The sequence below is a fragment of the Vigna umbellata genome, chromosome 9 (genome assembly GCF_029865625.1).
Source record: "Vigna umbellata cultivar VRB3 chromosome 9, Vumbellata_1.0, whole genome shotgun sequence".
Classification (NCBI taxonomy): Eukaryota; Viridiplantae; Streptophyta; class Magnoliopsida; order Fabales; family Fabaceae; genus Vigna; species Vigna umbellata.
The window spans coordinates 9,516,295-9,541,140 of NC_142173.1; the positions used below are offsets into that span (position 1 = coordinate 9,516,295).

At 32.6% G+C, this 24,846-nt stretch overlaps 2 protein-coding genes and 1 pseudogene across 2 annotated transcripts; 1 reads left to right on the forward strand and 2 right to left on the reverse strand.

Annotated features, from left to right (window-relative positions):
• The first annotated feature begins 3,275 nt into the window (after nucleotides 1-3,275).
• On the forward strand, nucleotides 3,276-15,972 carry LOC148192493 (uncharacterized). Its single transcript, XM_088098888.1, has 18 exons — nucleotides 3,276-3,883; nucleotides 4,612-5,152; nucleotides 5,755-6,006; nucleotides 8,118-8,209; nucleotides 8,563-8,773; nucleotides 9,268-9,449; nucleotides 9,557-9,778; nucleotides 10,110-10,279; nucleotides 11,167-11,260; nucleotides 11,374-11,430; nucleotides 12,161-12,295; nucleotides 13,126-13,197; nucleotides 13,286-13,399; nucleotides 13,648-13,809; nucleotides 13,892-14,020; nucleotides 14,164-14,265; nucleotides 15,046-15,119; nucleotides 15,208-15,972. Exons 1-18 carry the CDS (start codon nucleotides 3,398-3,400, stop codon nucleotides 15,515-15,517), a joined length of 3,405 nt encoding a protein of 1,134 aa, XP_087955014.1. The 5' UTR covers nucleotides 3,276-3,397; the 3' UTR covers nucleotides 15,518-15,972.
• Nucleotides 15,973-16,395: 423 nt separating this feature from the next.
• Nucleotides 16,396-18,034, reverse strand: LOC148192494 (coniferyl alcohol acyltransferase-like). Its single transcript, XM_088099621.1, has one exon. It carries the CDS (start codon nucleotides 17,887-17,889, stop codon nucleotides 16,540-16,542), a length of 1,350 nt encoding a protein of 449 aa, XP_087955747.1. The 5' UTR covers nucleotides 17,890-18,034; the 3' UTR covers nucleotides 16,396-16,539.
• Nucleotides 18,035-21,180: 3,146 nt separating this feature from the next.
• Nucleotides 21,181-24,617, reverse strand: LOC148192495 (heat stress transcription factor B-3-like; annotated as a pseudogene).
• Nucleotides 24,618-24,846: the final 229 nt, after the last annotated feature.

A 24,846-nucleotide genomic window follows, 5' to 3' on the forward strand; every position in this document is an offset into this window, starting at 1 on the left:
GCTCCCTACTGTCGCTGCTCTCTACCGTCACTGCTCTCCACCGTCGCTGCCCTCCACCGCCGCTGCCCTCCACCACCGCTGCTCTCCACCACCGTTGCTCTCCACCGCCACTGCTCTCCACCACATTTTTGCGATTAGGAACATTTCTCTTACAAATATGAGAATTGCAGAGAAACTCTCCATGATTCCCTATGATTTTAACTATTGAAAATAAATTGGTTGTTTGATTCTTTGGAAATTAGTTTGTTACTGGCGTGATGCTTTTTTGGTGGCGGAGTTCATGAAAACGAAAAAAATATGACACAGAGGGAGGAAGGAAGAAGAAGAAGATGAACCAGATCGTGATAATTACCGAAGGCCATAAACCTTCGGTAATTACCGACGGCTTTACCGAAGGACAAAAGCCTTCGTTAATTACCGACGGCTGAAATATCCGTCGATAAAGGTTACCGACAATGTTTTTACCGACGGTATTTTGACTGTCGGTAAACGACGATTACCGACGGATTTGATACATTACCGATGAACTACGACCGTCGGTAATATCAATTATTCTTGTAGTGTTGACCCGTTAAACTAATAATCACATGTTTTATCTTTTTTTAATATTTTTATAAAATAATAAGCACATCTTCTAATTTTAAAAGAGATCCAATGAAATAGTATTAGTCTTTCTATGTTTTTAATGAATAACATTTATAATAATTATTCTATTTAAAAATAACATATAAACTAAAGTATACTTTTTTTCAAACAAGATAATACTTTTTTTTTATATTTTATATTAACTATACGAAAAGTTACATTTCAGTTAATGATAAACCGTCTTATAATATAAATGATTATATTTTTGCACGTATCAAACAAATAATTAAATTTATTTATATTTATATATGATTTTATTTATATTTATAGTTATATATATAACTATAAATATAAATAAAATAAAGAATATCAGTATTATTTTATTAATTATATAGAATATCCAAATGTTTATTTTAAAATAAAAATATATAAATTATTGATAAAACTCTTAGAAGGAATGGGATTTTTTCATAGTCAAATTATTCCATTTTTATTTATTAACCATTTTTAATTTTTATACTTTAAAACTTTAATTTTTAATCAAATTTTATTTAATATTTTTATTTTAAATAAAACAATAGAAAGAAAATGACACTCTATTAAACATATGAAAGATATGAGTATTATTTTATGAAAAACATAAAAGCATACGTGTGTCTTTTTAAAAGATTAGAAGTATGTAATTGCTATTTTATTAAAAGCATAAATTTTTTTTATCATTTGACTAAAAATATGATAGAAAGTATTGTTATTATTTTATTGAAAACTTAAGAAAAGTTAATATCTATGTTAAAACTAAAAGAAGAATTAAGTCTAATTTTTCCACATCTAATTATATTACTTCCAAGGAAGAATTAAACTCAACCAAATTTAAAAAATAAAAATCTAATCAAATTATTTCAAAGAATATAAATTAAAAAAAAATATAACTTATTTTATAGTGAACTAAGAGCTGTCAAAACGGGTAACTCGGCTCGACCCGGTCTGGCCCACCACGAGTTGGTCACTTAGTGAGTCAACCCAACCTGACTTATTTATTAGTGAGCCGAAAAAATTTGAACCCGACTCAACCCACCACGGGTTGGTGGGTTAAACCTAGTGCTGTCAAAATGGGTTGTAACCCGCGAGCCAACTCGGCTCACCGCGGGTTTGAGCCGAGTTGAGTTTGAAAAAAAATGTAATTTTTTTATGTGAGCTAGTTTTCGACTCGGCTCACTTAGAACCCGGCTCACCGAATTCGCTCACCAACCCAATTATTTATTATTTTGTGTTTCAATATTATTAGTTAGCATTTTTTTATTATATTGTAGATGGTGATAAATAAGAAGATGTTTCAAGAGAGAAAAATATTATAGATTTATGACTCTAATATTATAAATGGACAACTGATACAAAAATTATCAATATTAAAAGCTTATTTGTTCGCCTTGTATGTGTTTTTGGATTACACTTGGATTGTATGATACTTTTTTTATTTATTTTGAATTGTCTTTGGAGTTTAAGATCATTTTAGTGTGACGTTTATTTATATTTGAATTAAAAAAGTTGTAATTTTTTATTGTAAAAAAAACTTATAATTAAATGAGTCAGTGAGCCAACCCATTTAACCCACCAACCCGTGGTGGGTCGGGCCGAGTTCGAATTTTTTTAGCTCGTTAATAAATGAGCGAGTTGGGTTGGGTCACTAAGTGACCAACCCGTAGTGAGCCGGGCCGGGTTACCCATTTTGACAATTATAGTTAAACAGGTTGACTCACTGACTCACTTAATTATAAAGTTTTTTAAAAATAAAAAAAAATATAATTTTTTTAATTCAAATCTAAATAAATTTCATTCTAAAATGATGTTAAACTTCAAAGACAATTAAAAAAAAGTATCATACAATTCAAGCGTAATCCAAAAACAAATACAAAAGGCGATTTTAACATTGATAATATTTGTATCCATTTATAATATTAGAGTTTTGAATACATAAATCTATAATATTTTTCCCTCTTGAAACATCTTTTTCTTTATCCCTATGTACAATATAATAAAAAAAATGCTAACTAATAATAATGAAAAACAAAATAATAAATAATTAAATTAAATTAGGTGGGTTGATGAACTCACTACGGGTTCAACCCATATGAACCCGGTTCTAAGTGAGCTGTGAGCCAGGTTAACAATTAGTCTGCATAAAAAAAGAACATTTTTTTCAAACTCAATCCGGTTTGAACCCGTGGTGAACCGGTTGGCCCACGGGTTACAAACCATTTTATTAAATGGAATAAGTGATTTTTATTAAATGAAAAAAGTGATTTTTGATTTTGTTAATGTAATTTTTCTCGTAATCTTTTATACTTTAACAATAAAAATGATTACTTTTATAATATATATATCTCAAATGGCGATACACTTCTAAAATAGGGCAAGACATTACTAGTGTCAACATTATGACACTTTCAAAATATCTATTTTAAAATGAGTATTAAAAGTTCAAACGCGTGATTCCAAGATTTGAAGTATGAAGATGAAAATAAAAGGCAAAAGGTTCATCTTATAAAAACTAAAAATAAAATTTTGAATTTTATAGGAATGAAAAATATTTTTTTATGAAAAAAAAAAACATGGTTATTTCATAAAGCAATAAAAACAGGTTTAAACGTTATTAATTTGGTTTTTCTTTTTGTGTTTGGAAAACATAAACCCTTCAAACCTTTAAAACATTTAAACCCTTCACTTCTGCGCCCTTGTTGTTTCCTTCTCCACCCACGGCGGAACAAAATTCTCCGAACCAAGGTCTGAGCCGAAGTCCGAGCCTTCAAATTCAATGGAAGAAGATCACACGGAGTCATTCAAGGATGGTTCGGACCTCTGCCAGCAGCTCATGGACCGCTACGCCAACTCTGCTGCACCTCAGCATCGCCACCTCCTCGCCACTGCCGCTGCCCTGCGCTCCAATATCGCTACCGAGTCTCTCCCACTTACGCCGCCCGCATACTTCGCCGCCGCCATCTCCACCCTCGACGCCGCGGAGGCGCTGGACCCCGTTGCCCTCTCCGCCCTGGTGTCATTCATGGCCATCGCCCTCCCCCTCGTGCCGCCCGGCGGCATCGCGGCGTCGAAGTCGCACAAAGCTTCGGAGATCCTCGTTGCAGTTCTGGCCAGGGAGGGTGAGGAGTTGGGCGCTGCGTGCATGAGGGCCATGGTGAAGTGCTTGGGGGTTTTGATTGGCTTTTGTGATTTAGAGGATTGGGACGGAATCAAATTCGGCTTTGAAGCATTGCTCAAGTTCTCCATTTGCAAGCGCCCCAAGGTTAGAGTTGATTGAGCTATTTGTTTTCATGCTTAATTTATATATTACACACACACACAATTATGGGTGGATTTTGATGATAGCATTTTCAGCTTGCAGTGTGCATTTACTAATTTATGACCTTCCAACTTTGCAGACATTGGTCCATGCAATCGTATCATTCCCAATTTTGTGATTACAATATTTTTTTTTTAAAGTATAATCTATATTCAATGTTTTAAGTTTCAGTAGATTCATTCGATGATAGTTTCTACCTTGCAATGTAATCAGCATCCTGCGTTTGGTTATGGCCTTCAAATTCAATGTTGCTGACATCTGTCCCTGCCACTGTCTATGTTTTGTTTTCTTTCGTTTATATCCAACGTAGCGCCAATGTGGTTGTCTTGGAGGCCCCTTCAATCACTTTCAAAAGGAATCAGTTGACAGTACATGCTTGCAATATTCTGCAATTTCAGTGCTGCAACTGTGACTGCAACAGAACTCTAGTTTTAAAGTCTCTCTGTCTCTGTGTGCGTGTGTGTGTCTATATATATATATATATATATATATATATATATATATCCAATCATGAATAGATTTGGTGATGCTTTTACTTTGCAGTGCAATCAGCATTGGTTATGGCCTTTGATTTCGGGACATTGGTTGATGGCTATTAATCATTTCACCACTCTGAAGTTATGGAATTTTTCTCTGTTTAAATTGTGTTGTGGTTTGTTTGCTTGTTTTAGGTACGCAGATGTGCTCAAGAAGCTATGGAGAAGGTTTTCAAGTCTATCAAAGCCTCCACGGTTACCAACGAAGCTAGCAAGTTGGTTTTGTCAGAGCTGAAAAGTTGTAGTGCTTTGGCACTGAAGTTAAGTGCTTCGAGGACTTTTGATGGATGTAAAGAAGATAAGGTTTTGAATCATCTGGAGGTCCTACATCTTATGAATTTAATTAATCTCATTGCTCCATATCTATCTACGAAAATGATTCTGAAAGTTCTTTCAGAAGTGCATAAATTATTTAGTTTTATGTCTTCGGAACTTGCAAGGCATGCACTTAAAACTATTGAAGCTATTTTTGAAGCTTTTAGAATAAAAAATATAGTGCTAGAGAAAGAGGACATTGTGGTTTCTCTTACTTCATTTGTATATTTGAGGGATAAGAACTCTTTGGATACTGTGATTTTGGCATCAAAACTATTAGGAGTTGCAATGGACTTACTTTATAATGGAAAATCAAGCTTGTGGATCAAGAATCTCCCTCCAGTTTGCAGATCTGTGATTGGTAAGTATGGTTCATCCATGTTCATCAATAGTAGAATATTTGTTATATCTCTGATTATTTTATTTCATCTGGTTATCTGCTGAGCAATAGCTTCTGATTTTTTTTTATTGAAAAGTATGCTGTATTAAGTTTCGGTGGATCATATCATTACATAATTAATTTGTGAATTAGAAATCAAAATCTATCAATAATTCCCATGTAAAACATTTTCAATGCAGCCACAAAGCAATATTTTGCTGTTTTTCACCATGAATTTCTCCAAACGAATTTTTATAGCAAATTGTTTCTTCAAATTTAAAATTATTCAATTCCTAAAACTTTTATTACTGTGATGATAAAATGATAGATTAATTATGTCACTGTGGGAGTGTTGTTTTGAAAGCTGTATTTTCTTTAACACCTTAACTTCTCTTTTTGATATCTTCCATGCAGCATTTGAAGGTTATTTGTTATTTCATTATTGGTTTTATTGAATTAATGGTTTGGGGAATTGGTGTTGCTAAATACGTAATTAATTTTATTGATACTGCTGTTAACCCCTTGTATTTTCCCTTTTCTATGGTATTTTTTTTCCTGAGTCAAGCTACCAATGTTGAATTCAGGTCTTCTAAATTTTGAGGGAAACACTGCATCACAAGCTTCAAATATTTTGAAGGATGTGCTAAAGCATCATATTAGTCACTTAAGCGTGTTGATGGGTACAGATCAAACATTTATTGATGGTAGTCTGGAACGTGTCAAAGCAGATGCAATAAAATCAACATGTGCTGTTTTTGAGGATGCCCTTTCTTCTACTGATGGAATTCCAAATGAGCATGTTTTGTCAGTCATATCTGTTTTATTTCTCGAGCTTGGTACGTGATACTCTTGTTATTATATTAGTGTAACGTATAGAGGAATTGTTCTTTTGAATTTCATTTAAGGTGGTCTATAACAGCTTGCACTCATTGCTCTACCAACTGAGATAGACCCCCTCACTTTTCTTTTATATTGCCACCATTAATGATTAATGTTTATAAAAAAGTGAGGTGTTGTATCTTTTTCTTGTTTTTTGTGTATGGATGGAACAAGGGAGCTGTGTTTTAGTTGATTTAATGTTGGTTGCATTACTTTCCCTTTATAGATTTCATGGTATAGGGTCATGTTTGTGGTCTCTTTTTTGTGTTCTGAATTAGAAGAGTTGAGCTCTTCTCTTGTGCTTACGTCCTAACAAGTGGTGTTTTCACGAGAGTTTAGCTATGAAGAGGGTTAACTATAGGTTGAATTAAGGTGCAAACTGAATAAGGATATGTTAAACAATAGGAAAGAGAGACATTGAGTTGAAACCGTGTATTTTTGAGACAACTCAGGTGCTTTATTTATATTGAGAAAACAAAATAAAAAAATTAAATAGAGGATATTTGATCCTTTAATAATAAATGTATGGTACGAGAATAAATAAAAATATTCTTAATTATACATGTATAATCTAGACGTTCCTGATTATAAAGGATCTGTATCTTATCTCTATAGTTATAACATTGCACTTTTTAGTTAGAGCATATAAATCATATGTGCTCAGCTTGCTGCAAATATGATCAATCCTTGGAGACTTGGTGAATATTGTCAGCCAACTATTCACCAAAGTTGATAAATCTAGTGCCGATGTCTCCAGGCTCCAAGTTGCCTCTTGTGAATGATAATCTATGTCAGTATGTTTGCTTCTCTCATGAAATATAATATTGGAGGCAATGTGTAGTGCTGCATGGATGTCACATATAAGGTGCATACGGGATGCAAGTGGACAGATTCTAAAGTGCATATGGTTTGCATCCCAATGTGGTTGTAACCTATAAGCAAACAAACCTCTTTGTGGCAAGCTCTACAAGCCCAAAGTCATAACATATGTAACATGAAGCCACCCAAGCTAAGCAGGGCCCTCATAACTGTGTTGAAAGAAGTGTCAAGAGATCTCAGCACACTGTAGGTTTGTTGTCTGCCATTGGTATATGGGCCTCACTTCAAAGTTATCGAAATGTTTCATGCCGACAAAAAATAGGTTTGGGTGAGGTGTATTGTGGATTTAATAACATTACATTGTTAAGCATTAGTCTTCATCCATTGTTCATGTTTTGTAGGAATAGATTCAACAATTGTGGTGAGACGAGCTTTGTAGCCCAACCCACTTAATCATTACTTAATTTTGAAATCCTATGTAATACTAACAATATGCTTGGTAAAGAAGGGTGAATCTGTTATGGATGTTTATTGGTTGTTGGAAGACATCTTTTGTATAGAAATACGGAAAAAATAATAAAATAATCTGTGAGAAAAGTAAGTTGAATCACTGAATGATCTCCAATGGAGCTACCACCACAGGGGTAGGGTCATACGAAGGTGGTAACCTGGGCGCAGGTTGGTCAGCCATGAGACATTATTTCAAGTTCTGCCATGTGCTGACCAGAGTTGTGAACCGCAGGGGAGATGATGCACATGCACATCCTTACATTGATGGGTGGTTTGAGTCAGAGTTTGTACAGTTGGGTGGATGGGCTTGGTGTAATCCTAACCCTATGGTCTTAGAGCAAACAGGTTTTCAGAAACCTCACCAGAGATTACCAAAACAGTGAGTTGACCTACTAATATGGTTTTGAAAAAGGCTTTAGAAATCATGTCAAACTATAGGAATCCCACAAGTAGGATAATGTACTTGATGTTGTACTTAAGTCTTAAAGTTCTCCAACATAATGGATTTGTTTTTTGGGTTGAACTCTCCTCATGTGCTTAAGTCCTAACATGGATATATCCCGTTTACAAGGCTGCTTGTTTGTTTTTAAATTTATTTCGTGGGGAGATGATGTCTTATTATCTGTTATCACACTTGTTTCTTTATCAATAGTAACATTTCTTCTTTAAAAGACTAATAGTTGTAAAACTACATGATGTCCATATCTTCTTACTTTCTTGTATTCCTTTTTGGTTAAAGGAGAATTCTCATTTATGTTGATGAGGAACATTGTGCTTAAGCTTGCTGACTTGATGGTTCAAATTTCCGGAGGCAAAGTTCATAATGAGCATGTAAGTACCCACAAAGATTCTGTTGTTTTTCACTCATTTCAAAATTTCTGGGGTAGTTCACTGTCTATTTGCTTTTAGATCAGCATTGTGGAGCCTTACTGGAACACTTTCTGAGGATAGTTATTTTTTTTTAAATTTTCAGTGTAACGATGTGTATATTGATGTATTAAATATTTTTGTTTGTTCGCACAAAATTTCTGGGGTAGTTCCTGTCTATTTGCTTATTTAGTGATAATCTTTTTTCTCGAAAACATTAATTACTACTTACTACTAGTACTTTTTTATTACAGTTATTTCTGGTTTGGTACAATTTAAACTGATTGCTGACTCATCTGCTTTTCATTTTTATGCAGCTTCAGAAATGCATTGGGTGTGCTGTTTATGCTATGGGTATAGAGAAATTTCTTTCACTTGTACCTATATCCCTTGATGAACACAGCTATACTTATTCAAATATTTGGCTACTACCAATCTTGAAGCGCTATGTCAGTGGTGCATCACTTGCATACTACATGGACCATATCATGCCTCTTGCCAAGTCCTTTAAGAAGGCTAGTCGAAAAGGTATATTTTATGTTATGTGCTTTGAGGCTGTTTTCTTTCTTCATTTTTTTTTTCTTTTCTTTTAAGGTGGAGGAAGCTTGAGTTTTTTTTCTTATGCTTATCCCCTCTCTGTCATTACCACTTGCATTGCTTTGAGCCTGGTTCCCATCCCCCTTTTTCTTTACATTTTTGACTTAGAGATCGACAAAGCTTGTCTGATTTTCTATTACTTTCAAAGCAGAGAAGCTTCTCAAAATAATTGTGTCTGTAAATAGTGAAAGATAATTACTTATCCATTTTGTTTATATAAACAATAATAGGAAAAGGAAACTAATTTGTAGCAATTAGATAATTTGGGATATTCTGATGATTTAGAAAAACAACTAGAGAAAAACATTGTATGTTTTCTTGTTCTCAAATATTTTTCCCCTTTGCCGCTGTCCGTACAGTTCCAGTCTTACGACAATCACTTTTTTGTTTAAATTGGGGAGCAAATTTTTTCCTGTTTCTTTCAGTCAGAAAGTCAGAGATTAGTCAGGAAATGATGGCCTGTGCTCATGACCTTCGGGGACTGCTGCCTGCCTTTTGTCGTCATGCAACTGATACTTACCAAAATTGTACTCGTCTCTCTGATGTCCTTATTACTTTTCTTAAGGAGGATCCTTCCATGCATCAAAATGTTTCCAAGGCATTGCAGGTAACACTTCCACAAACTAGTGGGGAGACCCTTGTAAATTTTGTTGTTATATCCTTTTTATTTTTTCAGTTCTTTTTCCTTCTAAAATGGTTATGAATTTTGTGCAGATTCTTGTAAATGAGAACAAAGCTGCACTTAGCCCTAAAAAGAGTATGGAAGATTGCCTTGGTGAATATGATTTTCTATCGGAGTTCAGCATGCAACCTACTTATTCAAAGAAAGCTGCTACCAAAAACATAAAGTCATTGGCATCTTGTTCAAATCAGTTGTTGTATGTTTTATCAGATTTATTTATCAGTTCACTTCCTGAAGCACGCTTATCTTTAAAGGTTCTGCATTTATCACTTGTGTTACTCATTCTCCCATATAGAATGATACCTTTCTCTTATGTTCTATTTTGTTGTAGAAAATGCATGAATTAGCTATTATGGTGGAATGGTCTTATTCTACTTGGGCCAGTTATATAATTTGAAGAATTTCTAGGCTGAACATTATTGGCTTTTAATGTTGCCTCTTGCTTTTCTTGCCCTTAGAATGCTGGTTGATATCTTGTTTACACGTAGTTGTCAACTGCTTTCTGATCTTGGTCATTATTTACGTTATATTGACGTTTTGATAATGTTTAAGTAATTTGGAACATTTGTTTCCTTTCTTTTTCAGGGAGCAATTGGGTGCCTAGCGTCTGTCACTGATTCTTCTGTAATCAAAGAGCTTCTTCTGTCTCTGCTTAAGAGGTCTCAACTTGTAGATTGTGAAGGTGAAGCTAAAGTATTGTCAAGTCCTGGAGAGGTAGACAGTGATCAAAGTGACTTGAAGGGATGCTCTCAGAGGTACAATGATTAATTTATACAAGAGTAATTTTCAGTATTGGTGTCTGTTAGCATTTCTCAAATTATATTGGTTTTGCATTTCTTTTTTGTTTCTTAACTGAGATGGTGCTATTTTTTTTTTTGCTGTTTTTTGATCCGATCTACGGAGTCAGCATCTTGTTGATTATGTGCTCACATAGGTTTATTATTTCCTTTGATGGCTACACTGCAGTACCTGATTTGTGACAGAAGATTATGCATAGTTCCTCTAAGTTTAATCATAGAAGTATGCCATTTACCAACACGTACAGCAAAATAATTGAGTGATTCTTGGGAGTTATCAATCTAAAGACTCTATTTTTCATCTAATTTTGGCTGTATATTGCAAAATTATGTAGTAAAATAAAATCATTCATGCGCTTACACCCAACAATTTAATGGTATATTGCCAACTTGGTCAAGAGTTTAATCCTTAACTTCTGCATTCTTCTAAAACTTACATTTATGATAAATAAAAGGTTGGGAGATTGTCTGTGTTTCATTCTGAAAGACTTTTGTGGGTGAAACATGTTAAGAGATTTAATGAATCATTTGCGTGCCTACTGCCAACTGGTTCAAGTTTTAAAGTGTTGGTGCCTGATAGTAATAACATTTGTTTATTTTTGGTAGTTGGACAAAATTAATTGAAACTGTATATTCAGTTATGAATCTTGTTCAGAAGCAAGCCTTCATACATATTAGTGGAATGGCTGAGCTTTGACACAATTACATCTTCTTGAACTATAAAATGATGTTTCCAAATCTGAAATTAATAATATCCAAACCATATGCCCTGATAACCTGTTACTACCTTTCAATTTTTTGTTATTATATAATGAATACCAAAACTAAGTCATTTTGTTCTTCAGGTGTCTGATATTGGAAATGGTATCTTGCCTAGTTGAGGGAGCAAAGGATGATCTGCTTGAGAAAATTTATAATTTAACCATACATTCATTTCAGGTATTTTTCAAAGTTTGGAGAATACTTTTAATTGATCTTACTTTTTTCTTTAATTCTTTTGACTAACTATATAATTTTGTAAAATAATTTCATGTATGCTTTTGGTTTTACAGGAAAGTGATGAGAGTGTTCATCTCGAAGCATACAACACATTGAGAAAAATTTTGGAGGTCTGGATTTGTTTGAGATTTTTTTGTTTCATTTTCTCCCTCTTAGTCTTGTTATCTGACTATCTATGTATCTCTTAGAAAATCTAAGAAATATTTGATATCTTTTTTATATATCTATGCTGTTGTAGTGTGTACCCTAGGTGCTGTTAGGTTTTATTTTTTCTATTATATGATTTGTTTTGTTATTTAGTTATGTTCCTAGTGAATGTTGTATTTATTGCTTTAATATATTAAATGAGTATAGATTTGAAAACGGGCTGAAATCCATAGGCCAACATGGCCCATCACTAGTTTGGGTCAGGATGGATTGGAAAAATTAGGAACATTTTAGGTATATAAAAAAAGTCACTTGGTTCACTTAGAACTTGACTCATTAGGCTGAACCTGTGCTAACCGGACCAACTTGTGGGGATTTGGTGATGGTTGCACATAATGACAGATGGTTTCTTTTCATTTTGGAGAGGCGAGGTTTTCTTCCTTACTTTACACAGCAATTGATCCTTCTAATTTTTTGTTAATGGGCTACTGGCCCATTTTTTTATCTTGATTGGTTTCCTTAATGGGTTGCCACAAGGTGTCGCATTGATGGGCCTTCCAACACATCATGACGAAAACCCATGGTGGGCTGGGATTCAACCTGTTTTTGCAGTTCTGGGTTCATCATATCTTCCATGTTTTTCTCTCTTTCAACTCTGTCTGTCTATCTCAGTATTGTTGCTGAATGATGCAGGAGAATCCATGCTTCTCTTCTTCTCGATACGTTGAGCTAATTGATTTATTACATGGATTAAAACCTCCAACTGCAATTACATCTCTTAAAAGTCGATATTCTTGTTTTCGCCTGCTGATGGTACATGCAATGAAGGTCAGAATTCTCAGTTATGAATTATGATAATGTTTCATTCTTATTTAAAATTTATCATCTTAGATATGTATGACATGGTTCTATAAATTTTTTGGCGACTATGTTGCAGAAATCTATTTTAGCATCCAACTCCTTATATTGTTTAGTCCATGTGTCATTTTCAATTGACGCTGTATTTAAACTCACCAAAACTGGATAACTAGCCTGACTGCTTTGTCTATTTTGGTTCTAGTTCATTTATAGCTTCACATTCAAGATTTAACTTGATGTCTTTATCTTTGACTAATGTACATCTACATTTTTTATTTTTTTATTAAAATAATTTTAAATGCCAATTAAATTTTTTATTGAGTGCCATAAACTTTTTAAATAAAATTAACCGGCAACCAACTTGCAGCATTGAAATTGCTGTGTTTGTTTCCAAAAACACTTGTACGCAGTAGGTTTTCAGAGTTGTTACAAACATTCTTATATAAGTTTATATGATTATGTCTCTAAAGAAACTTCTGTTGCAATTTCTTTTCCTTTGATTGTTGAAATTACAGTGAGGCTGGTTTAGCAAATGTACATGCCACTTTTGTTAGATATATGCATGGTTTTTTCCTTTTAGTATTCTGTGAAGAGCCTTTCAAAAGTTATAGCATATTAGACATGTTTTCTTACTGGGTTTTGCTTGTTAGTCCAGTTATTTTGACTATCTTTGTATTTCTTGCTCTTTGGTCTTTGAAGGAGGATGGGAGGGGTGCATATAATTTATATCCAGTCGTAATATTGTACATTATTGAGTGGTCATTTCTTTTTTTATATATATACGTGTGTGTATTCTGCAGGCTAATTTAGAAGAAGAGGAGAACTCAAAGGTTTTTCTTATTCTCAATGAAATTATTCTCATATTAAAGGATGTAAGTATATGAAATACTTGCCATTCATATTCTTGAAAGATCTTTGGCTTAGATTTAGTACTGATTTATGTCCAATGGTTCTGTTTAGGGCAAGGATGAAACTAGGAAAGAAGCATATGATTTGCTCTTAAATTTAAGTTCTACCCTGAGAGACTCATTATGTGTTGGTTCTATTGAACCATATCACAAACTAGTTAGCATGGTAAGTCCATGCATGATTTCAATTTTGTTTTATTCAGAGGATCACTAAGATTTGAGCTACTAACTAGGCTGCTCCTAAATATGCTTGTGGGATATCGCTCTATTAAGTATCGAACTTCCCACGTTTATCATGCTCTATTTATGTTTTTTTTTTTATATAAGCTAACAATCACGCAATCAATGCTGTGTCCATTCTGTGAGGTGGAAACGTGTCAGTAACTTATACTCTCATATACTCTCAATATACAGATAATGGGATACCTTTCTGGATCATCTCCTCATATAAAAAGTGGAGCAGTGTCTGCGCTGTCTGTATTGGTATACCAGGATACAAGTCTTTTAATATCTGTTTCAGGCCTTGTCCCCTCTCTTTTATCTCTGCTGCAAACCAAAGATGTGGAAATCATAAAAGTGAGTGTTATACTTTTTTACGATCATATTTTGAGTTTGAACATCTTGCTGTTATCGTTGTTTAATTTTACATCTGTAATAGGCTGTCTTGGGCTTTGTTAAAGTGATGGTATCTAGCTTACAAGCAAGGGAGCTGCAGAATATTCTGTCAGATGTTATTGCTGAAATCCTCCCCTGGTCGTCTGTCTCAAGACATCATTTTAGATCAAAGGTATGAACAATATCTAATGTTTAGCTCGGTCTTAAACATGCTGGTGTGTGCTAAATTAGATGCACATGCACCTGCACAACATGAACACATTGATCTGCATACTTTACAGATCTATCGGAATAATGTGTTTTTATTTTCTGCAGGTCACTGTTATATTTGAAATATTATTACGGAAGTGTGGTTCTGCTGCTGTCAAACTGGTTACCCCGGAGAAATACAAGTTTTTTCTCAAGACTGTTCTAGAGGTACTGTTTTTAGTATTGATTAAAAGATTATGATTGTAATGGTTCTTCTATAGTTTAAGTTTGGTGTCGGCCTAGCTATGTTACATACAGAATTGTATGCAAATCCATGAAGGTCAGCAAATAGTAGCTTAAAAATTCATATCAAGATTGGGCTTTTGAATGATTAGGCTTGTGCTTTAAAGGATAAAAATTCAAGCAAATTTCAGTTCTTCTTTAGCAAAGGTTATACCTGCTCTCCTTTTGGTTCCTATTTTTCCCTACTGTTTTCTGGGATACATCAACTCTTATTAGAGTGATTTTTGTCAAATTGGTAGATTAATTGTTAAATTTCTTTTTTAAAATTAAATTGGTTGGAGAAATTGTTAAATTAAAATATGTACGAAGAATAGAAACAAAGAGATTAAATTTCTTCTCATTATGAAAGCTAACAGCACGTTTAAGGTTCCTTATTTCCGTTAGTTTTATTTTCATCTATTCTCATTTTCATCTGGGATATTTTATGCCTTAGATTTTTTTTATTAATATTTGTATTGTGATTCCATCGGATTTTTTAAAGTCAAGATCATCAATTAGGAAACTCCGTGGCTAAAAGAATATTCACAATAAAACTTTGATTGATCATTTGTTGGTTGGTGGGAAATTCTTTTCTCCTTTTTCTTGCTTTGGATTTTGCACTACTTTCTAGCTCATTTTAAACTTGTAATATATGTAGATGGTGTACTGCTTACTGATTGTACAGATTTGATAAAAGTTTATATTATGGTGTCTATTGACTTGCAGAATCGGCATGGCAAATCAAGTGAAGCAGTCACTAAAGATTCAGAAAATATCCCTCAAGATTCTTTTACCAAGAGGTATATTTAGTTGCTTCTGAAAAAAATGAATTGAGTTTTTGTTTCTTCGAAGCTGATTGTGAGTCCTCTTTTTTCTCACCCTTTTTAGGCCAGAGTGGAGGAAGCCTGGAAGAGCAGCTACCCCAGATAAAGATTCAATAAAGAGCAACAAAAGAAAGAGAGACAACAAATTTGAGACAGTCAAGCCTGGCCAAAAGGAACCATTTAAATCTACCAGTAATGATGGATTAAGTTTACCCAAGAGAAGTAGGCCAGAAGAAAGTAGAAAAGGCAAGAAAAGTGGGAACAAAAGTTTCATTGGTGGTGGTGGGAAGAGAAACGTGAAGATGTCCAGCACTCAAAATTTTAAAGCACCTTCGAAGTCACACAAGCTAAAAAGGAAATTCCAAAGAAATTAATAGATGAGTCGAATACTGAAGCTGGTGAAACACTTCTTAGATGTCATACTCCCTGATTGTGTAGGGTTGACAGTGCCATTTTATATATGTAACTGCATATATAGCTTGGGAGATGAAAAGTGAAGGATACAGGATTTCTTCTTTCCTGTTGAACAACCACTATAGAGAGGAAGTTGTCACTTTATTGGGATGACATGCTGGAATCTACTGATTGAGAAAATGAAGTTCTGCTTACTGCATGCATTTTTGTTGCTGGAGTAGTTATGTTTTTGGTGAGCGAAGCTGCAGTAATGGATGTATTGTCGTGGTTGATTATGTAAATGGCTACGTGTTGCTGCCATCTTTTGCCCTCGGCAGGATTTTTCCCAAGGTGCTAGTTCTCACTAGATATTGTATGTCTTAACGAAGGATACATTGACCTATTTTCCATATATTTGCAAAGTTGTCAAACATAATGCAAGTGTCGTACTGAACGTGGCACACAGTCACACGTTTTTTAGTGGGGAAAAAAGTAAGATAAAAAAAAAATGTCCATCAAAGGACAAATTTCGTAGTTTGTAGAAGCTATAAACGAGTTCGGCAAAAAAGAAAATTAAGTGATATAAAGAACAAACTTCAACAAAGGCTTCGTGCTTGTGTCTCTATTATCATAATATTGAACTAGTTATGTCTAATTCTATTGTGTTTATCTCCGTTTGAAGAAAATTATAAAAATGTACTAGTTATGTTAGTTTGATACGATTTTACCGTCAAGATATCTTACTCGTTTGACACAATTTTTGGCACTTTTTTTTTTTTTAATTTTCATTGAAGTTGTGTAGGGATAACATGGTTTTAGTTGTTTATACAATTTTTTTTTTATAAATTATTAAAAATGGTTAAAAATTGATTTTTGTCTCATTTATATATATATATATTTGATAAAGATAGGCATTATTTATTGGAATACTTTCTAACATCAATAAAACTGACAGACAAACGCTGATACCGAACCATAAAGAAGATGAAAGCAATGTAGTGCACTAAAGTTGAAGATGAGAAACAGACATGGGGTGGAAAATTGGGTCATTCAGCAATGCATCTTGCAGTTCTGGCCACAAAATGGCAGACACAGTCCATGAACCATCACCCTTGGCACTTAACCTTTGGTTCATGTATCCAACTCCTACCCTTGGAATGCTAGTGTAAACTGTCCCTAGCAAGGGTCTCCCAAATCCAAAGTCAACCTCAGTAACAGGAAACCTTTGTCCTGAGGACACCACTAGGGTTGGTACTTGTTCACCCAACACTGCCTTTGCTAGCATCAAACCAGGCCTATGACACTCAATCCAATCAATCAACTCCAAAAAATGATCCTCATTGTTTACCTTTGAAATTGACTCATGCACTGTGTTAGCAATGTCTGATATAGACCCTTTTTTCAATTCTTCAATACTTGCCTCCCCAAATGCCACAGACAGCACATTACCAATGTAATTTGACATCAAGTTCTCACCTCTTCCCATCCTTTCTCTTCCATCCACCAACCAACCCATCTTGCACTTTTCATGCCTTTGATCAATGCTACCAATCATTATCTTCCATACATACGCGGAGAAAGCCTCAATCTTTGTTTTCTTGACTCCATTCCCAGAAGCAAGTTTCTGCAGCATGTTGATGCTTGATGCTTTGATATGATAAAGGCGTTTCAGTGAGATATGGTTCATTGGCATGCTCTGTATCTCTTCCATGGTGCACCTCACAAAATTTTGATCCAACGATGGTTGATAATTGGGAGAAGAACGTGCACGAAGGTGTCTAGTATGGTCTGGTATGCAGGAGAGTGGTTTCTTTTGAGCCATTTCACACCAGGAAGCAATGAACTTACCAAAGGAACTGGCATCACCTAATGCATGATCAAAAGTAAAGGCTATAGACATACCTCCACATGAATATTCAGTCACCTGAATTTGCGTGGGGAAATCTGGTTCAACTGAGACTACCTTATCTTGAAGAGTTTCATTGAGATCATAAAAATCTACACTCTTTAATGGGGTGTCTGTGTGTGCTTCAATGATTAGAGCACCATTGTTGTCACATATGATCTCAGGCTCACTGGTTTTGGGATTTTGAACAATTTGGCCAGCAAAGGGATAATAGTGATCAAGTATTTGTGCCAGAGAGCTTTTAAGAGCATCAACAAAAGCCTTCAAGTTATCTGATTCTGGTTTGCGGTAGAAATACAAGTATGTAACAGGAAAACGACCTGAAAGCAGGTCAAGATTTGAGAGAGTGATTGAAAATGGTTCTTGTGGAGGATTCAGTGCTTTCACAACACTTTTCCTACTCACCTTAACTACAAAATTTTCTGGGTTTTTGAGAATGTCTGACATTTTTCAGAGGAGGATAGTGTTTCTCTCTGATATGCACTAAGGTTGGAAATGCATTTGAAATAATGAAACTTGGTATATAGCAGTTATATAGTATATTTTTACAGTGAAAGTTGGTGGATGTTGACATCAATGCTTCAGTGCTTTCTCATCACACATTATTGAATGGAAGTGATAAGTTGGCCATGATACCATTACCATGTCTCATGATTAAGAGCTGATATCATGAGTTTCGGTGCTTATTTCAATCTTTGGTCAAGTTTGGTAGGCAACATAATTGTGGAAAGTGGTACATTTGAATGCATTCTTCAGTTAATCGTCTTCTGACAGTTTTTCTTTTCTCTGTTGTTGGACACCAGTTTCAACCATCTATAATTCTCTTTTGAATTGTAACATGTGAAAACATTGCTTAACTACAAGAGTAAAATACTCATGTTTTTTTAACGTTGTATACAAACACAAATGTCTATTTTTTATCTGTTACAAAAACCTTCCTGAGAGAAAACACACAGTCATTTATAACTATCTATAAAGGTGATATTTTCTTATAAATATTTGTAATAGCTATTTTAGTGTGTACATTTCAATACCAATTTTATCCTTATTAATATAAGTTAATTTATTTGTTCTTTTGATTTTGATTTTTTTTAAATTCAATAACTACTCCTAAAAATTCTACATACTTATAATAGCATTATAAACATTATTTATTCTATACTTACTTTATATTTTTATATTTTTTATAAATTTAATAATAAAAAATAATCTTTTATTTTTTATTATCAAAAGTAAATAGACACGCATAATGCGTGTATTTTTATTAGTATAAATAAAGACGTTTTGATGTTTTTAGAATTGTTTGAGCTGGGTCACATAAGTGAAGGAAGATAATTTTAGTTATTTTATGTTTTAAAATTATTTAATTAACTGAATGTGGCTATGATATTGTAATAATATTATTAATTATTTAGAAGTAGAAATCTTTATTTGTATATGTAAGTTGTGTGATGAAATTGGTAATATTTTGTGAATGATATTATAAATATAATGAATTGAGCTGGTTGATATGTTTTGTGATCTATAAGAAGCATTAGATTTGTTTGATATAGTTGGAATGGTACGAAATTAGTAGGTTTTGGTCTTCTACATTATGCAGACAACTCACTAAGAGGATAAAGTTGTTAGACGACGTTGAAGTCAAATAGTTTATTGACTTAGTGGTTGTTGAAAGCTAATATTATTAGTTAAAGGATTCACTGACTTGACTGTTATTGGACGTTGTCCATAGTTATTGGACAAGTTTTGACATATTAAATCCTAAGAGTTTCAATTATCCTTTCGTTTGAGCGACTACTAGATTTATTGTACACTTAGGTTAACATTGCATGATACTTTTTGAAAGTCTTTTAAATTTTTTTAAAAAAATTAACAATCTTTTATTAACAATATCATTGAAAGCCAATAATGGAAAACACCTTTGTTACTATGCCCTTAGTTGTGTATACATGAAGTGATAGTGGAAGGTGATGTTTCTTATCTTATGAAAGGCTGAAATTGGCGTGAAATAGGGAAATTGAAGGTTTGTGTGGGCACGTTCTTGATTTTAGACACCGTTAGTTTTTTCATGTGTTAAGGGAACCCTCATTCAAACTACTCCATATTGCACAACAAACTATAGTGCTTGTCAGTTCACAACTTCAAATCATGGACCACAAACATTCACATTCTCATCTTATGCTTTCCACCACTTTTCCCCAACCTTTCCAATTTCTTAGATATAACTTTCTCTTTTCCTTTTCACCACTATCTAGGGTTCCGCCTTTTTAGGTTTACTTCATTCCAACCTCCATCATATAGTTCGTCATATATTAAGACTATAAGTGTAATAAATTCTGATAGGATTAGTATAATTGAATGGTGTAATAAAATTAGTTAATAAAGGTAAATGTGTCTTGATTTTTTTGGCTTTGACATATGCCTACAATTGGCATTTACATCAATTTATATGGTTTCAATAAAGCAGGCAAGAAATGGTATGAAAAACTCCATTGTCAAACTCAAAAATTTACGTAAACGTGTAAGAGTCTAGTAAATTTTCTTGTAAATTCGATCATAAATTTGTAAACATTTACTTTACATGAAAAAAAATTACATGAATAACATAAGGTTACAAAATTATACAAACGGAAAATGGTCTGACCCTTTTACTATTCACTTTAAAAAATGGGGAAGATTTTCACATCTCTTTTCGTCTATGTAAATGATGTGGTTCTTGCAAGCTATTTTGATTAATTCACCATAATAAAGTCTATTCTTGAGTCCAATTTGAAAATCAAGGATTTAGGTCCTTGTATTATAGAGGTGGAACATTCCAAACTGGGAATATCAATCTAGAGGAAATATTATTTAGATCTTCTAATTGAATCTGGTCTACTTGGATCAAAGCCTGCCAAAACTCCACTATTCAGTTTATATTAAGATGCAAGTAAGTAATATGAAGATGTAGCAACATATATAGATGATTGACTGGCTATCTTCACTCTAGAAAATTCATTTCATGATATCGCTTCTTTTTTAGTTCATCATTAATTTCTTAGAAAGCAAAGAAGCAACAAAGAGTTTCAAAATCTTCTTCTAAAACTGAGTACATGGCACTTTCCACTGCTACTTGTGAGTTACTAGTGGCTGTTAATTTCTTTTATGTGATCTACACATTGTTTATTTTATTGTCATAATCAAAGTGATCATCTACACATAGCCGCTGCTATTCGAGTTTTGTATAAATCAACAAAACATATAGAAATTAATTGTTATTTTATTCTAACCAAGTTTGAAGATGACATCATACGTTTACTACCAATTTCATTCAAAGAGTATCTAGCCGATTTTTCACAATAGCTTTACCTCCTCTAGTTTTGCACTCCATTCATTCCAAACTGGGCATGGTTTATATTTACCATGCTCCAATCGAGTCAGAGATGTTATATTACCAAAATGTTGAAAGAGCAAAAACAATTACTAAAATGAGTAAAATTGAGTTTTTTTTTTATAATTGACTTATTTGATATCTTATGATTAACTATAGTTAAAGTTTCACATCAACTATAAATAAGACCAATAAGACCAATTTAAAATATATAATACAAACTTTATTTTATAAATTTATTTGGTAAGATTGAGTTAGATTAAAAGTTTATTTCTATCTTAACATAGTATTGATGTATATACTTCGATAGAAAAAAAAATGTATTAGCAGTCTTATATCTATTAGAAATAAAACTAATTTAAAATATATTTAAAAATATAAATTTTATTTTACAAATTGATTTTATGGAATTTACTTAAACGTAAAATCCAGTTTTTAACAAACCATAAAATATCATCATAAATCTATAATGATAGGAAATGTAAAAATGATTTTGCCATCACTTAGATCAGCTATTTGTTGTTGTTTTTAACCTCTGTTTGTCCTTGAACTTGTTCCAATCTTATCCGAAACAACATTGGTTTATGATCAAGTCCTTCTGCCTTTGCACATGAATATTTGGTGACCAAATCGAGCAAGTCCCTGCACTTGGTATTGATGGTTGTAAGGTCGAGTGCAATACCTCATTCTCCTTCTTGAGTCGCTTGTTTTCATGCATCAGAACTGCATAATTTGAAGAAAAGGTTGATGCTAAGGACCTTTGATCTTCATCTGAGTCTTGTGGTCCATGTTGCTTCTTGCTCACCCATGATTTTTTACGTCTAATCTCGCATAACAGTTCTTTCTCACCCTTTCTGAATCGCTCGTTGCAAAATTCCCATCTGCTTGTTCTAACTTTACGAAAACCCTAAATATGGATCATCAATTGGTGCATGTGTTTTTGGAGTTAACATGTAAAGTTATTATCTCTAACAAATCTAATTAACGAAACTACATTTACTTTTTTAAATTAAGAAAAAACATTCAACAATTTTTATAAATATTAAACTAAAAGATCTATTAAGTAAAAAATAATAAAATGTGATAAGAAGAGATATATAATGAGAGATCATTTTTTATTTAATGTTAATTTCATCGTACAAAATTGACTATGAAAGGAAAGACATGTTTTACTTATGTATTTTATCTTGATTATATCATTAAGTATTTTCAAAGTTTTAACCTCATACATCTTACGTAAACAAATTAGTTATCTCAAACATCAAATATATTACATTATACATTTGTAAGTGGTTTCATCATGGACCAATGATCCAAGAAACTCAACAACAGTCATCTAAAAATAAACTTCAATAAATTGGTATATAATATTTTTTTACCACTTTCATATTTTAGTTTAAGTATATAATTGATTAGGTTAAAATTTATAATATATATATATTGATATAAACTAACACTCCTTTTTCTTAGGACACTAACACTCTGAAGTACAATATATTAATACATTCCTCGTGTGTATAATATAGTAAGTATATCAATTTATACTATGAAGGTTAGCTATCACTAGCTGTAAAATGAATTATCTATTGGTACAATGGATCATATTGTTAATACCTAATACATACAATACCTAACTATTTAGTTTGAGTAAATATTATCTAAAGAAAGAGATATAATATTTTTATGACAAAATATTTAATATTTGTTATCTAAGAAGGTGGAGATATAATGCGAGGAGATAAAATATAATGTCAAATCTTTTGATTATGTCATTTTTGGTAATATAAATCTAGAGGCCACCTACCATAACTCAGGTGGTTGGTATAAGTAACTGAGTAAGGTGTTCATTAATAAAGGTCATCAATTCTAGCTGCCTAATTTCTTTGAAAATACACCAAAACAATCGTCCCTACAACTTGAAATTATATTTTATTTGTCAAGTACAATTGTAAAGAACAAATCTATAAGGTCACTAGATTATAGTTTTAAATGGTTTTGATCTCACCATTTTAAAAAAAATAAAAATAAATTATAGATGAATATTAGGTAGTTAGACACTAGTTAGTCTTGGAAGTTTCATTCGACTAGAGACAAGGTCACTTTATAGTTTATAAATGGATGCAAACTTTACCTCCGAGATTGAATTAAGTTTAAAGTTCACTTTTAACGGTTACACGTGAAGATTGATAAGACATACTTAATGAATATAATTAACTTTGAATGTTTTTGTATGGATATGACACATCAACATTAATTGTGTTAATGTTTCATTTTTTAATAGTTACATTACATTAATATATTCTATTTCTAAATTAATGTTGGTTTAAAATAAAAGAATTTAATTTTGATACATTTTAAATATAAAGAGTTTGTTGATTTCTTAAAAGTAATTATAAATATAACTTTTATTTAACAATATTATCGTACATAAATACATACTTGAACGAGAGTGTGAAACAACTTAAAGTCGTTTTAATTAAATTAAAGTAAAATACTTAAAATTGAATATATGTAATAGAATAATACAATTAAAATAATAATACTAATAATATTTAAAATTCATAAAACCCTAGTTAAAATAATATTTAGTTTAGCCAAAAGGACTACTTTGACTATAGTATTATATAAAGAATTTTTTCAGTGGTCCTTTTGATCCAACAATATTTTAATTAAGACACTAAACTTAATACTAATTAGGTCAAACAAATGCAGTTAATATGTTTCTATCATCAAGAACTCATGGAAACAAATAAAATTATCTTTATTTCTTTATTCGCTAAAAGCTTCTACAGTGGTCAACTTATTCACCAACCATCGATAGCTACGTTCCTTTCGCTTTTATTCAACTCATTCTTCTCTTATTTCTAAATTTGATGTTCTTCGTGTTGTTTTAAACTGTTGTAATAACTAAATAATGCTATAAATTTACTTAAAATTTTGTTAATATAATAATACTTCACTTGTTCCAAAATAACAGTTTTAATTATACAAAAAAAAAAAAACTCAAAATACATTATTAGTAACACATTTTCTAAGACATTCTCACTAATACACATTTTATGATTGATTCAAAGATATTAAGCTACTAAGACTTAGTTAGTGATTAGTAAGAGTTAGTAAAATTTATAAAATTCAACCAAAATAGTAAACTGTATATATATACTCTCCCTCTATAACATCTGTAATTTCAGCCATTGAAAAAAAATACAATAATTGAGTAATATTTAGAGTTTAATGTTTCAAATTGATTCATGGTCTTCTTAAAATACAGTATTTTTTTTTCATTGAGAAAGTGATGTATATTATTTAATATTGTTGTCATAAACATGTGTGAAAGAATGTTAAACTAGAATAATTGACTATTAACAGCGGAAGTGTGTGTGCATGTTGTTGCTAATATTTGTGATACGGATATTAAGATACGTACATAAGTATTGAGCTGGCGAACAAAGCTAGAGAAGTTGCAATGGTTGAAGAGAGTTGGAAGAAGATCACGAGCAAACTCTGCAGGTTGCAACACCACAAACGTTGTTCCGTCATCATTCCACGACACAACATCATTGGTCGTAGGATCCTCAACCAACATATATGTCTTCAACAAAAAGGGTGCTGTGGAGAATTTTCTGACACACTCCAACGACCCTTTCTCCATTTTTGAGAATGATTTGAGAAGAGATTGAAGAAGGTTGATGAGAGTTTGTGATCAGAAGAGAAGAAGGGCAGTTATGAACTCCCAATCCCAGCAGTAGAAACCCAACACGACTCCACAGTTCATGAGAAATGCAAGACCTTCTTCCTTCTTCTCTCTCTCTCTCTCTCTCTCTCTCTCTCTCTCTCTCTCTCTCTCTCTTAAATAATCCCTCCGCTACATGTATTACTACTATATACAACTCTTTCTCAACAAAATTTCTTATTAATATTATAATTTTATTTAAGTATGATAGGTTGAGATAGTAGTTGGACATTCGTCATTGGGAAGATGACCTATTCCGTAGAAAATAATTTTATTTATAAAAATTCGTTAATTAGCTTAG